The 16,002-nt window shown below is 39.0% G+C and overlaps 1 protein-coding gene across 1 annotated transcript in view; it reads right to left on the reverse strand.

The window, feature by feature from the left end:
* jazf1 (JAZF zinc finger 1) overlaps nt 1-16,002 on the reverse strand; it is a 155,842-nt gene that overhangs the window by 39,732 nt on the left and 100,108 nt on the right. The window contains exon 2 of the mRNA XM_002933383.5: nt 15,358-15,430. Coding sequence (XP_002933429.1) covers nt 15,358-15,430 — 73 coding nt within the window. The remainder of the gene's footprint in view (nt 1-15,357; nt 15,431-16,002) is intronic.

Consider the following 16,002-nt stretch of genomic DNA (forward strand, 5'->3'; position numbering starts at 1 on the left):
TACATACCTCTGTCCTATTAATACTATTACAGCAGGACAAAATTAAATCAGAACAAGTCTGTACTGTAAAGGATAGGCAAGATTAAATAGTGAAAATATTTCATTTACATTTAACACATGTATCTATTGATTCAGCGCCCACAAATCAGGCAGCAGCGCCCCCGAAGTTGCCAGGGCCGGCAAAAGTTGCTCCTGGTAACTATAAGAGTCGTATTTCTGTTTTTTAAAATGGAAATTCGGCTTGGCTAGTGCAGAGAGTGCAATTGTGGTCTCTACACTAGTGATGCGGCCCCCACCGGACCTCCTCCAGTGCAGTAAAGGTAAGCGTGGAGGGGCCAAGGTGGGGGTGACATCGGAGGAGCCGCCTCAGGGGCCAGAAACGTCCCTGCCGCAAAGAAACTATTTGGTGGCAACAATTATCTTATATGAGAAAACATTTTCAGTCTATAGTCCTGTAGAGAGCCATGGATGACATTTGTACCCTTTCTATCTTCCTGTGTAAGAACTAAACCCATTGTAATTTATAAGGCTTGTTTGTTATTTGCCATGTAACCATTTTTGCCCTATTCAGACCGAATGCCTATTTATATAGTGTTTCTGAAGCAAAAACATTTTTTACCAGCATGGGTAACAAGTAAAATTTATTAACATGCATATAAAACACTTTCATTTTTGGTGTTACTGGTTTATTATTCAGTGCCCAACACTACTTTATTCAAAATAATAGCTCTAAAATTATGATTGCCCCTTCCCGCTGTGTTGCACCCAGGCTCAGGACATCTGAAACAGAAACCTTCTTTTCCTTATCTCAAGCATGACAAGCACAACATAGTTTAGCACTAGCTGGATAGCTGCCATTTCAGCAAGATTTTAAAAACTAGGTATTTAGAAAACTGATTTTTGACCAAGCCTCACAAGTCATTCCACATCTTTTTCTAAATGAAAACATGCCACATAATAAAAAAAATACAAATGGTTGTGCTTTTAATTGTAAGAAAACATAAAACAAACTTCAATTTAATGTTGATTTCACCAAATATTTTTTTTATTTATGAATCCCCCAATACCACCACTAAGGTTTGTTCAGGCTGTTAAAAGAGTACTAAACCCTGCATCACTGTACTGCTTAACCAAACTTTACTCAGCTGTTGCTGGACTACAAATCCCAGAAAAATGTAACATATAATAAGTTTGTGGCATGCTGGGAGCTGTAGTCCAACAACATCAGGGTTGTATTCTTAAAGCAATATTGCACAACAGAACTTGTCCTAAACTTTTCTCCAATAAGAATCCCAGCTGATCTGTATAAACCTGGCTCCCTGTTCTTTGTTCCTGCAATTGGAGTTGGGAGCTTTAGGGCTCTGGCACACGGGGGAGATTAGTCGCCCGCGATAAAACTCCCTGTTCGCGGGCGACTAATCTCTTCGAGTTGCCTACCCCTGCCATCCCACCGGCGAACATGTAAGTCGCCGGCGGGATGGCAGACGCGGCGGGGCGATTTCCGGAAATCGCCGAAAAAGACTCGCGAGTCTTTTTCGCCGATTTGCGCGAAATCGCGCCGGCGACTTACATGTTCGCCGGTGGGATGGCAGGGGTAGGCAACTCGGGGAGATTAGTCGCCCGCGAACAGGGAGTTAATCGCGGGCGACTAATCTCCCCCGTGTGCCAGAGCCCTTAAGCACAGTTTCCCAGCACTGAACAAGTCTGTCCTTTATCCCCATGTCTGATTCCTTTGTCATATAATTAAGATATTGGAAAAATATTGAAAAAATGATATAATTATCTCTATATGTAAGATAACAGCAAGATGCCTGACATAGTGCTGGGAATCAGTATTCTCATTGGTCTCTTCTCTTGCACTTATAATGAGGTTTTAGAAAGCTCATTGGTGGCCTACAAGTTCAGGGGTATAATTTGCCTTTAATATAATATCAAGTGCCATGTTGTTTCATGAGTAATATTTTATTACCGTAAATATATTTGGATTATTATTTGAATGCTAAGAATGACTCAGTTTAGAAACAGAAAGCTATGATTAAGGGTGTGTGGGTTTACAAATGGATTAGAGGAAAGCATATTGTATGTTTGCTCTGGCAGTGCTCCTTGTGCCAAAGTTACAGCATGTTTAGGTACATCAGCTCCCTGACAAAGAAGAGAGCGCAAGGCACCAGGCCACACACAGATCCTTTTTCCTTGTTTGCTTGGATTTACTATTTTTTGATCAGATCATTTTGGGATGTTTAAAGGACAATATGCAGGTGACAGCACCAAAAGAATCTACTTATAGCACGTGATTCAGTATTACTGCACCCACTGTAGTCACGGTTAGGTGCAACAAAAAAATAAAGGTGTCACACGTGCACTGGCATCATTATGGGTATCACAAAGGCTTACATCACTTACATGCCCTCCCTTTGTACTTGACTAAGTTGATAAAGGAAAACCTTTATAGCTGGCATAAAGTTCAGGGTCCCCTTGTACATTATATAGCTGTTGAGCCTAATTTACATTAAGATACAGCAAATAAATCAGTGATAGTAGGTGCAATCACTTTCTGAAAATTTAGCATTTTTAATGTTCAAATTTGCATGAATTTTTCCGAATAGCACTGTGCCTGCAAAGAGAAAATAAAGTGGAGGAGAACAGGTAATGCAGAGGTCTATATATTATGCTACAGAGCAATAATATGCTGGTGTGCTTTAACATCAGAAAATGGCTTTGCATTGGTCATGTCTCCTGCTTTAACAAATATATTAACACAATTTGCAGCGCTGCAAAAACCCTGCCTGAAATGCTACCCAGCTCATAAATAGTTGGCCTATTTTGTGAACAAGAAGCTGCACTTAATATTTTATTCATCATTAAGGAATATTTGTGTCTGACCCTGACAGCTTGCTTCTGCCATGATAAATTATTTGATTTCAGTTCACTCCAAGAATCCAAAGAAAAAAAAGCTAATTAACCTAAAAGGAATACTTTATAAAAGCCGCTCTCGTCAATTACCGATTCACAGCGTGGGTGCCATTTACGTGGGTAAAAAAAAAGGAATCAAGGCAATGACTGCAAATGATTGCTCCTAATGCACTTGTACCTGACACATGTAAATAAGGGTTTATTTCTGGTTTCGAATATTTTATTATTGCAATAGCACAATGAAAAAGCTAATTGTAGGATAAATGTCACCCCCAGAAATGTGACAACTGCAGTTAAACACACTGGGAAATTAGTACTTAAAATTCATGCATCCATTATTTGGATTAATGTCGGCAGCAGGATAATGATATCAGTAAGACAATATAAGAAAGTGCAGAGAGCCCTTTCATTAAAATACCTTTGCTGGTTGCAGAATAAGAAATAGAAAAACAATCTTGAAAATCATAATAACAAAAAAGGGTTTTGTTCCTACATCCTACATATCATTGGGTAAAATAACGCAGTTTTGGGGAAAATATACATTTGGCATGTTATGTTAATTCTTAATGTTGAATCTTCATATTCAACTGGGGCCTAAATTGTGTTGGACTGCTTCTTCTGCAGTCCTGAAGTCAACATTGTGTTTTAGAAACATGATCATTAAAATGGAACTTTTGTTTACCAGTGACATAACTACTTACTGGATCCTAAAGCACACTTGAATTATAGCTCTCTAAACCAGTGGCCCTTCTTTTGCCCCCACCCATCTCTACTCTTACTTGTCCACACAAAAAAGAGCAAGGCAAGGCAGAAGTGGCTTCAATGTTCAGTAAAAAGAGAACTGTTAAAACTGCTCATCAGTCAGGGAACCCCATGGTGCTGGACCTCCCAGTAGATGCAGGGTATGCTTCTCCTACTGTTAAACGAGATACCAAACCTGTTCTTGCAGTCACTAACAGATAGCCAGGGAAAAAATATGCTATGCTAATTTATTTAGCCCTTGCATTACTTGTTTCTCCACTAGTGTTGGGCAAAGAACACAAATTAAAGTAAATCATCAGCCAAGTATTCATTAATCTGGTTCTGCTAATGATAAAATACACAAGTGGCTTTACCGGAGCATTGGGATCTTCATTTCTTTTTGTTCCGTAAAGAAACCAGGAAATATAAATCATATGTGCATTTAGTATCAGATGGCAGATGACTCTGAATTAATAATTCCTGCTCTCCATCCTCATTTAAAGGTAAGGGATACATGAAAAGTGTACAAAATTTAATTTCAGTTTTTGGGACATGGTTGTGGAAGATGGCCACCCTGACATCCAGATAATGAACAGGTTTGTTGAGTGCTGGGACATTAAACCCAACCATAAAGCTGTCCCACTGCACCCCCTAGAAGTTGACGAAAAACATAATTACACATGGAAAACCAATAAGAATTCTACTGACTGAAAACCTAATTAAAGATGCAAGAGAATTGACCTATGAGAATGCTGATTCCCAGCACTATGTCAGGCATCTTGCTGTTATCTTACATATAGAGATAATTATATCATTTTTTCAATATTTTTCCAATATTTCAGTGAACATGGTAATGAGGAAAGCCAGGGAAATAGAGCAGACCTCATACTGATACAATTCAAATCAGGCATTTTATTAACCAGTCTGATCCACCATATGTGTTGCCTTGCTTGCCTTTTCTTTGCATGTTCTGGGTTGGATTGAATGGGCAAATCTACCCATGTGCGAAAGTGTAAGTTTTAGAATTATGTTTAAAATGTCTACTCTTTGCTAAAACTATTGAATAAAAAAAAACCCTTTCTATAACTGACTGCCCTATAAAACTAATCATTAAATGTATTAACATAAATATGAAAACTAAAATCAAATATAATAAGTCAGTTTACTACACTCTCAGTAAGAGGCTAAAGGCTATTTAAAGCAGCCAGATAGATATTTTAATAGTCCCTGTGGGCTCCTGACAGAGTACAGTGTAGAAATAAATAAGTTTATTAACATTAATTTATATGAAATATATGAAACTAGTCCAAGACATACTCTGGTTGAGGGAGAAATATGTGGCATACACAACCTCAGTAAAAGCTGAAAACAGTTTGGCTGTATGGGATTTTTTTCTTCTAATCCCAGGTCACACAATGATTGTGCTCTCCTTCACGGTTTCATCGTATGAGCTATTTCCACAGTGACATTTTGAGGTCATCTGTTTATTCACATCCGGCTGGAATAGGGTAGGTCCATTTCAGATTTTCTTTATCACCTATTAAATCTCAGTATCACGCAAAAGGGCAGGTGTTTCACCACTAAATACCTCTCATCTAGTGCTTCCTTCTGGCTACCGCATCATACATAGTGGAATTCAGCATGGATCAATTGTTGAGTGCAGGAGCTAACATACTCAGCTGACCTTCCCACTATAGAACTATTGTTTTTCCTTTCCTGCTGGCAAAAACACAGAAAGCACATCATTGCTATTCAAAATGAATTGTGTTTGCAATGTTATCCCACGGTGATACAAATGCACTATAAAACTACAGAGCATTATCCTTTCTTTTAATGGGCTGTGCAGTTGATTAAAGTGATCTTCACATCAGTAGTTTGCTCATGTATAAACCAACGCATAACGTTTAGTGTACCTATAAGTTTTATTTCCTTTGCAGACAATTGAACTTTACAAATGTTACCTGTGTACAACTTATATGGCACCAATGAAATGGGGCTACAAAAACCAAGGGCTGTTTCACACTTTAGTGCCGCACAATTTATGGAAATACTAAAATATTACAAGAGGCACTGCAGAGTTTAAATATCTTTTATGTGCCTTTCAAAATGAGCGTGAACACTAAAGACCGGCTGCCAGGGAAACATAAATCCCAAATATGAGCCCATAAGTGGTAATAAGGTTCCCTCCTAATGAATTTATGTTAAGTTTTACACAGGAAAACAAGAGCTCCCATTCTTACATGCGTAGGCAATGCTTCCTAAGTCGTACAAATACCATACTGTACACTGATGTTACAATGGTTTTCCATTTTACTGTATTTGAAACAAAAGCAGTGACCAAATACATGACACAGATAAACTCTGTAAAAGACTTTTCATAACCCTATACTACCTCCAATTCTTGTACACTAAGGGGCCTATTTATTATGCTGTGCAAAAATGAAATTCTCCCCCAAAAAAACGCTGTGTAAAATAAATAGTGAATTTCGCTGTTGAAGGTGGGCTGGGAGTGGAGGACAAGTTATTACAAATTTACTGGCAAGTACATTGATGGTAAATTTGTAATACCAGCTAAGGCCAGTGAAATTGACCCCCAGTCTGTATCTAAGCATAGCCTTTACTAGAACATGGTTACCCAAGTTATTGCCCAGATGCAATATTGTCCAGAGGGTGGACCCCCTAATCTGTATCTAAGCTTAGCCTTTACTAGAACATGGCGACCCTAGTTATTGCCCAGGAGCAATATTGCCCAGAGTGCAGACCCCCCAGTCTGTATCTAAGCTTAGCCTTTACTAGAACATAGTGACCCTAGTAATTGCCCAGGAGCAATATTGCCCAGAGTGCAGACCCCCCAGTCTGTATCTAAGCTTAGCCTTTACTAGAACATGGTGACCCTAGTTATTGCCCAGGAGCAATATTACCCAGAGTGCAGACACCCCATTCTGTATCTAAGCTTAGCCTTTACTAGAACATGGTGACCCTAGTTATTGCCCAGGAGCAATATTGCCCAGAGTGCAGACCCCACAGTCTGTATCTAAGCTTAGCCTTTACTAGAACATAGTGACCCAAGTTATTGCCCAGGAGAAATATTGCCCAGAGTGCAGACCCCCAGTCTTTATCTAAGCTTAGCCTTTACTAGAACATGGTGACCCTAGTTATTGCCCAGGAGCAATATTGCCCAGAGTGCAGACATCCCAGTCTGAATCTAAGCTTAGCCTTTACTAGAACTTACTGACCCAAGTTATTGGCTAGGAGCAATATTGCCCAGACTGCAGACTCCACCCCCCTGTCTGCATCAAAGCATAGCCTTTACTGAAATATGCCTATTTCTATGTACAGATGTACATATTAAAGATTTTTTTAGTGCTGTGTTCCAGAAACAGCAGATACATAGTAATCATTCGCAAAGTGACTCTCCAGGACAATGACTCCCTAAAGGCTTTTAGAAATATTTTCAGTATGGATTATCCAAAAAACGACAGCCTACAAATAATAATGCAGTTGTAAATACTGGACACACTTGGGTGACTCTTATAGGGCATGTTAGGTCTTAGAAGAAGACTTCCTTAAAGATGACAGATCGATTAATAATCACAACATTCCATTGCGATGGAAAAACACAGACAAAATCTGTTACGGGCAAGAAGTCACATCTGAAGCCTTACAGTTATCTACAGTCCCACCCCATTCACAACCCAGTGGTCATGAGCCACAGCCTTGGTTATGTGAAGTTCTTTTTTATATATTATCTGTAACTTTTCAAACAAAATGACATGAACACTAGTCTTTGACTACCCTGATTCCTTCAGTTGTGGGCTATAGGCCTGTAGAAAACGCTTATGTAGCTCAATGTAGCTCAATGTATTATTATCCTTTATTTATATAGCACCAACATATTCCAAAGTACTTTACCGAGATTATACATCATTCACATAAGTCTCTGCACAGTGAAGCTTGCAATCTAAGATTCCTACCACATTCACACACTATGGTTAGTTATATAGGCAGTGCAAGTGCTATCTCTTTTTGCAAAAATGCTATCACCAGTGCTTCAGCATTTTCATTGTGGCATTAGTAAATGAGGCCCAATTACTTTGTAAATCACCTCTGGCATTGAAAAATATGAACCATTTAGGACCAAAATTTAAAAGTAGCATGGAATAGTACAAAACTGACTGAGGGATAGCCCAGCATCAACATATGGTCTTCAGAAAGATAATGTAGAACAATGTCAACTACCCTTCACCTGCAAGATTTACACCAGAATTCCACCAGTAAAATGAAGAGCATATTACAGCCATGAAACCAATTCATTATGGAAAGCTTAATGACCCGCTTTGGAATTTTTAAATTAAAGAACTTCATTAGCCAGATGACTAAAGTGGCGGAATGTTTATTTAGCTCTTGGACTTTGTTTTTTTTAATATAATTCTGGCTATTGTGTCGGCTTAATAACTATATTAAAATGTATGGTAAAATGGAAAGATATTATTTTTTCCCATCAAGCTTAAATGAGATTTTGCTTGAGCCGAAACAGATTTCAGCTGTAGCCTTGGGATATTAACTAATTAAATTTCAGGAGTCGCGGCAGATGGGGGCTCCCCCCAAAGCAAACTAAGTGCAACCTACAGGGGTGGGTCTGTTAACCATATAGACTGCATGCTTCTCTGCTCACCTTCAGAAACCAAATGTTCATGCATGTACTTTAGTTATTTTGCTAAAATAGAATATTAAAATAAACAGCTATGAGAAAATTGACCATGAATGTTCATATTGTGCCAGACCTGACATAGGACTCACAGCTGCCCACCACTGCATTTCACTATCGGGGGTTAAGGTAATCCACCCCCTCCAGTCATTGCATGACTATTATCAATATGGGTACAACAAAGAAATGACAAGCAAAGTACAACAAAGAAATGACTCCCTTTGCAGACCCCACTAGTTTGCTGTATTGCTAGGTGTATTTAAGGGGTTTCTGTGGCTACCTTGCCCCTAAGAGAAGAACATGTGGGATAGCATGTGCTTGTCTGCCACCTTTTAAATAGTATATTCCCTTTTTTTTGTAAATCTCACTCTCTCCAAATATGGCGATATTGTGTTTCTTTTCCATATCATCGATTTAACATCTCACTACATTTACATTCTGATGTGTAGTTGCAATGTGATTTGCAGTGAAGAACACACATATTCTAGAAAGCTTATCCTAATTTCCTAGGCATTTGATTGTTCACAGACCTCCTAGAGACAGGGAGATCTGAAATCTGTATTAGCTATTATAATAGATTGTAATAAATTTACAATCTATTTAGCGACTTTTGTGCAAGAAAGATTTCCCTGAGCATTGGCGTCTGACAATTATTGCAAGTTTGGCTGCATTGACCCCTCACTGTGCTGTGTTTATGGACAAGAGAACTACCAATAAGTTGTACACAAACTGTAAAATACAGATAAAGCCTTCCTAAAAGACCAGCTTTGTTTGATTGTTAAAGTTTGTATCTGATGATCAAGAACCTAGCCTCAAAAAACATTTCTTGGCAACAAAAATCCTATTTTACATGCGAAAGTATTCATTTATAGAGAGCCATGGATGGCATTTAACCTACTGTATGAGTATCGTACTTTAAAAATGTACTTTATTTCATTTATTTATATTTAAAATAGTTTCCTGTTTAATAACTAAACTCATATTCTACAGACACTACCTGTTATCTATTACATAAAGATATGCCAGGCCAGGCCAGGCCAAGTTAAATGGGAGCCCAGGGCAACCCGTGCACATCCCCACCCCTTTTCCTGTGTGTGCACATTTACAATCAGGAGAGTGCAGGTGACGCATCGGTATTTGATCCTCCAGTGTCGGAACTAACGAAGAGCAGGCAGAAGGGGTATGTGCCCTTGTACACGTGTACTTCGGTATCTGACTTCCTCTCTCAGAAAAATCCTTCATTCCGGGGGCTGGAGTCTGTGCAGCTCTCTCCCTTCTCCTGCTCTACCTTCCCATAAGAATTTACTCCCCCTTCCATCAGAATGTGTGATCTATGCTACCAGCAGCACGGAAGCTATGGATACTAAGCTTAAATGGCAGTTGCTGTCTTAAACAAACAGAGGGAGCTTCTAGGGCTGTTTACTCAGGTATGGTAAAGCTTTCTGCAGAATAAATATAGCGTTCTTATCTTGCACTAATGTGGCGAATCTATTGGCAGTAAATGCCAAAATGACTTTCCTTCTCCTTTAAATACATAAGTCCTATTGGTTAATGATGCAGTCACCTTGCACACTAAACTTAACTAAGCTTGTTTATTAGAGATGCGGATGGCAGGCTCTTTTTAGAACATTAGCACAAACTATCCCTGAAGAATAGATAAAGCTGGTAATTAATTTGCTATCTTTGGTATTAAACGTCCCACTGTTTAATGTTTAATATACTTTTAGTTTAATAAAACCTTGCCCTTGGGCGTAGGTTGAATAATTGGTCTTCTATAGTAAATGGAGAAATCTGGAAGGCACTATTTAAAAGGAAGGGAACCAGCTTCACAATGTGCCATGCCTTATCTATAAGTAAACAACCCAGTAGAGGTCAAAAGTAACGTTTCTCAACTCTTTTCACAAAAGTCCACTGTAGCCTCTTCCATTACCCCTAACTTTTGACAACAGCCAAAAAAAAAAAAACAGTCCATCAATTTACTACAGAAATAATGGAAATTAGTTTACAGCCATGGTACTGGTATTGCAGTACCTCCAGATTTGAGCTGGCCATCTGCTCGTTTGGCTAGGGATTTTTATATCTGCCCAATTTTTGCCCATATATCGGTTGGGTAGGCCTATCAAAGGGTCCAAACTTTTATTGGCCCATGCATGTGCACTTTTAGTCTGCGTCTGACTGGGGCAGCAGTGGCCTACCAGAGCTGTGACTTTAAGAGCCCCCCTCCCAACATATTTTCCCCTGCGTGAGTGAGTGCGTGGGTACACACATGTCACATTACGCAACTTTTGCCTTAAGTGTTTGATGGGGCAGCTTAAGCAAGGGAATGGACCTGGGTTGGCAGGGGCCCATGAGAGTGGAGGTCCACTGGGTTTTCTCCCAGTGTCCCAGCGGCCCAGTCCGACCCTGCCTTTAGCCCCTTGAACCCTCAGTGGCTGATATCTAGGGATCCAGAACATAGATGCTACCTTGACACACATTAAATGTGCAAATGAGCAGTACAAGTGGACACAAGTGATCAAGCAGAAAATTCATTATAAAAGGGTCACCATTATGGATATAGAGCAGGCAAAAATATATATTACATTATATCTTCTGTGTGTGTCTTCACTGTGCGAGCAATAAATATCCCATGCAGTAAATTACATTCAAAGCTAAATTGCCATTCAAAGGTGTAAACTTACAATGCTCTTATCAAAGACACAAAGAATTCAGCATATGGTCTTCATAAATTGATAACATGGACCATTGTACTTACAATACAGTTTTGTAACATTTTCCCCTTTACTTCCAATTTACCCTTTTGATGTTTACTACTGACATGAATAAGAGCCAAATGTTTTATCAAGCTCAGGAAAGATACATTTTGGTAAACCTAATATCTGATAAAAAAAAAAAGACAAAATAAAGTCATATACATAAATCTTTCAAGAACGCAAGACACTTCCCGTTTCCCTAAGCAAGGATCCATTTTGCACATCTTGTTTGAATTTATCATCTAAGGTTCGCCTTTTGCCATTCCTGCAGAGAGCTCAGATAGCAGAATGTAGAGATCTTAGTTCATGAATAAAAACACATGATCAGCATAGTCACCACAAACATAAAATAGGAAGAAGCAGGAATTATTATCTGCCGAGTGATGTGTGGCTTTGATCCATCAGTTTCTGCCTTTTCTCAGGCAAATGCAAGCCAGCTCCTATTGTAAGACCCAGATTTTTTTATGCTAATATTTCCCTGCCTAGAGAAAAAAACTTTCATTATAATGCTAAAATGGGTGTAAGTAGAGACACATTTACCTAAATTACTTAAATTGTTTCATCATTTCTAATAATCTTTAAGTCAGACACCACTGTTAATAATAAGTGAGCTTGTTTATTATATGCGGTGTAAATACATTTAATGTGGCAATGGCCAGAATTCTTTTAAAGTGAGTGGGTGTTTGAGCATCTTGCATGTTAAAGTGGGATATGAAGCAACAGTAGTTACAGCTGAGACACTCCCTGACACCCATTCTTTACATCTTAGGGTGATGGTATGAAATAATTAAACTTAAAAAGCTCAGACTGACAGATTCCCATACACTGCCCATACACAGGCAGATTAAAGCTTTCCATTTGGCCCTTTCAGACAGAGATGGCAGCTTATCTGATGGTATATCGCCCCTCCCCGACAGATATCTCACTGAAAATGTACCAATAATCATTTAAATATGATTATTTTGTATGAATATTGGTTTCTGTATGGTGACCCACTGATCCCAACCAATATTCACATGCTATGGATATCGGTTAGTTCAGGAAACTTTTCAGGTTTGAAAACTTTATCCTGCAATGCAGTATCCATGCCTCAGAAAGCTGTCCCTGGCTCTTGCTGTGGCAACAGATCAGCCCCCAGGCAATCATTGCTAGTCCAGGACAGAAAGAAAGAAGGGGTAATCTTCTGTCAGCTGAACTCCTTCCATCCTCCAAACTTCCTGCACCAGTATTTTTGTTGCTGAAGGGAGCACCCCCTCTCTGTTGCTGTTCTGCCCCACTATAAACACTGCCTAACAAAGATCTGATCATTGGCTATCATAGAGAGCGCTGAAATAAATAATGAAAGCGCGGAGGGACTGTGGAGCCAGCTGTGGTTCAGTTCCCTCCGTGCTGGTAAGGGATTAACTCACCCAGTTAGTGTAGGCAGGGAAAGATCAGCCTCCTCGCTCGCTCCTCCCCCTCCCCCTCTGTGCCTGCATCTCCCGCTGCTGCCCATTCATCTTCCGGCTTCCACCGAGCGGGATTTCCCTTCCCCCTCTCCCTGTTTAAGCACATTCACTTTATGATACGTTATTATATAAGTGCTGTCGGTTAAGGATGTAAGTTTTTACAGCTCTGTCTCATGCAAAAAAAAAAAAAAAAGTTATCATATCAATATATATATTTAATTTGTCAAAGCAAATGGCGTGGGGTAGTCCTTGGCCATTTAAGCTCTGGGTTGTTTTATGGCTTCTACATGCCCACTGCGTTCGCAGTGGCCGGCATTCATTAACAAAACAGTTTAAGATGTTTGGAAAAGTTGAAATACATGTCAAGGACTATTTTTGAGGTTGTATTCTATAATAAAGCTGTGGCTGAACTCCACCCACACAACGGTGTCATTTTGTCAGCTAGGTGCAACAGGGCAAGAGTGGGAAGGGAGGGAGTGTCTCCACAGTCCTGCTTACTCCTTCAGTTCTGAACTTTGGAAATATCGCTTGCATTATGGTTTTAGGTCTAGTAATATGTATAAAATTATTTTAGAGGTTTGGGAAATATATTGAGATTAATATGTGTAGCTGGAGCCCCTATAGGACTATATGCCCCTTTCTTTCCCTGGATTTCACTTCTGGTAACTTAACAGGCAAGAATAGTGACTTATTTCTAGTCATAAAATAACCTTACCAAGGAAGGTAAGCTAACATACCAACACAAATTCTAGGCCTTGGGTTTACAGATAAAAGTAAATTTTGCTCACAACCTACTAAAAGAAAAAAGACTTGGTTAGAAACAAAAGGAACATACATTTGTGGTGCAAGGAAATGTATGACTTGTACTTACATTAAGCAATCCACCAGTTTCTGTAGTTCAGTGACTGGAAGAACATTTGATATGTCTTTTTATGCAAATTGCAACACGCAGTTTGTTGTTTATCTTTTGACATGTGCTAATTGTCACATCCAATATGTGGGTTGTACTACCCGCCCTTTAAAGAACAGGATGCGGGAACACATTAGACATATTATTACTAGTAATGATAGAAGTCCTGTGGCAAGGCATTTTAAACATTGTTGCGATTCGAACATTTCTATGTTACAAATACAAGTGATTGATAGAGTACTAATGGATGAAAGAGATTCAGACAGGCTTTCAAAATTGTTACGTTTAGAAATGAAATGGATTTTCATCCTCAATACTCGCTACCCTGTCGGTCTAAATTCTATCTTTGATGTCAGTTGCTATGTTTAACTTGAACTCACCTTCATCAAAGAGGGAGGTTTCGCAGAAGCTTTCTGTGGCTTCAAATTTAGTACGAATATGCATTCAATATATGTATGCATTCATGAAATGAGGCTTTTTCTTTAGGTATTTATCTTTATAATGAACTCTATTGACCTATTTATTCATACGTATACTTATGTGTTTACTATTTATTATTCATTCATGTAATTTTATCCATTACTTTTTAATTCATTGAATCTGTATTATATTTATATATTCATACATATAACTAATTATTAACCCTAGAGTGGGTGTCACCTTAGATGAACTCTGCTAAAAAGGAATTTTTGCTTGTGATTTATTTCTCATGTCTGTCTTTTTAAATACCAGGAGAGGGCGTGGTTTATCCAGCCTTACCTCCTTCTACGTCATATTGTTTGCTCTATTTAAAGTCATTTGTATCTATTAGTGTTTGCCTATGATTAAGTGCCCTAAAGGGCACGAAACGCGTCAGGCGTTTATTTGTTTTAAACATGAAGGAATAAACTTTGGATTTTAGCAGTTTTCATGAGTCCAGAGTGCTGGATGTCCCACGTTCAACCTTGGAGAATTTTCCCTTTCAGCTGCGGGTTCGGGGCCTTGAGCACCCGGACCACCATCGGCTTTTGGTGAGCTACTTGGATTTCTTTGTCCGTATATTATTGAATGACCTTTTTTGAACCTTGCGTCGGGCTCAGGGTTTGAACACCCGGGCCTAGCCCGATACTGGGTATATATATATATATAACCTTTACTGCTTTGATGTATATTAGGGAACAAATTTTGACTCAATCATTGACTATATTCCAATTATTTTTTGAGTCAGTTAAGATAACTATTTTACTGAATTTATTTCATGAAATCCATTTGAGGTTTGTTTATTTCACATTCCTCTCCCCCTTTTGTTTTGTATAAAAGTAAATTTGTCTACTGTTTGTTTAAAAAAAAAGTCAAATCATTTGTTTATTCACTCACAGCATGTAGACTGGTGCAAAAAAATTTGTGATAATAACTGAACTGCTCGCAATTTGTACCTATAAAAGTGTCACTGCCAATGATGGCTAATTCCCAGCACTAAGAAGGTATTATGCAAGTAAGCAGACATCTATATTGCACTCCTGTGTGCTACTGGCAGCCCTCTTCCTATAATGGCAAGGAGCTCCCAGTGATTCAGGGCACTTTGGTGTAGATTTGCCATAGACCAAGGTTACAACCATACAGGGCTTATCCCAGGCTGTGGATAAACACAGGTCAACAATAAGCCCCTATGCTTCAAAACAGTAGGGGGCTCATTCTCATCCTATATTTATCCGCAGGCTAAGCAACAGCCCTGTGTGGTCATTGCCTAATCAGGTAAAAACAAAGCTTGGAGTGGTATGGTACACAGTTTTTTGATAGTAAACCCTTTCTTATCAAAATTAATCAATTCTGGGCAATTAACCCAAAACAAAGCTAACCAGTTATCCCGAAGTATAGATAAAATGGCTGGAAAAGAAAGCTTACCTATTGATGTAACTCAAAGCCACATATGTAGGCTGCTGCAGTTCCTGCTTCTCCAAGACACGTGGATCTGTATCTGTAATACAAACAGTACAGTAAGCACCTGATTTGTTGGTTTGTTTAAAAGAACATGTTACATGTAAAGCAAACATATATACTCTAACTTATTTGGTTCCATCTGTCATTAGATGATAGCATTACAGTGATAAATCTTCAAAATAAATAAGATGTTTTATTTGTTGTGCTATGAACAATGTTAATGTAAGCTTGAGAAGCAAATACAATGGGCCTCATTTAATGATGCCCAGGATGCAAGTTCAATCCGTATGGGGCACAAAATTGCCTTCTCCTTAACTTTGCAGCTGTGATCTAGGGTGGGTCGGAGGGACATGTGAAGGCTGGGCCTACTAGGTTTGTTCCCAGTATCCCCCACTTTAAAAATGTTTAAAATAGTGCAGTAAAGCACCCTAAGCAGTCCCCAACAGCTTTGAATGGAGATCATGTGACAAACACTTGGGCCATTTTTTTTTTATACATTAGCCTGCAAAAGTGCAACTACATGTTTTCGAGTAGGGATGCACCGAAACCAGGATTTGGCCAAGATTCTGCCTTTTTCACCAGGATTCAGATTAGCGGAATCCACGCTTC

Source organism: Xenopus tropicalis, chromosome 6 (genome assembly GCF_000004195.4).
Source record: "Xenopus tropicalis strain Nigerian chromosome 6, UCB_Xtro_10.0, whole genome shotgun sequence".
Classification (NCBI taxonomy): domain Eukaryota; kingdom Metazoa; phylum Chordata; class Amphibia; order Anura; family Pipidae; genus Xenopus; species Xenopus tropicalis.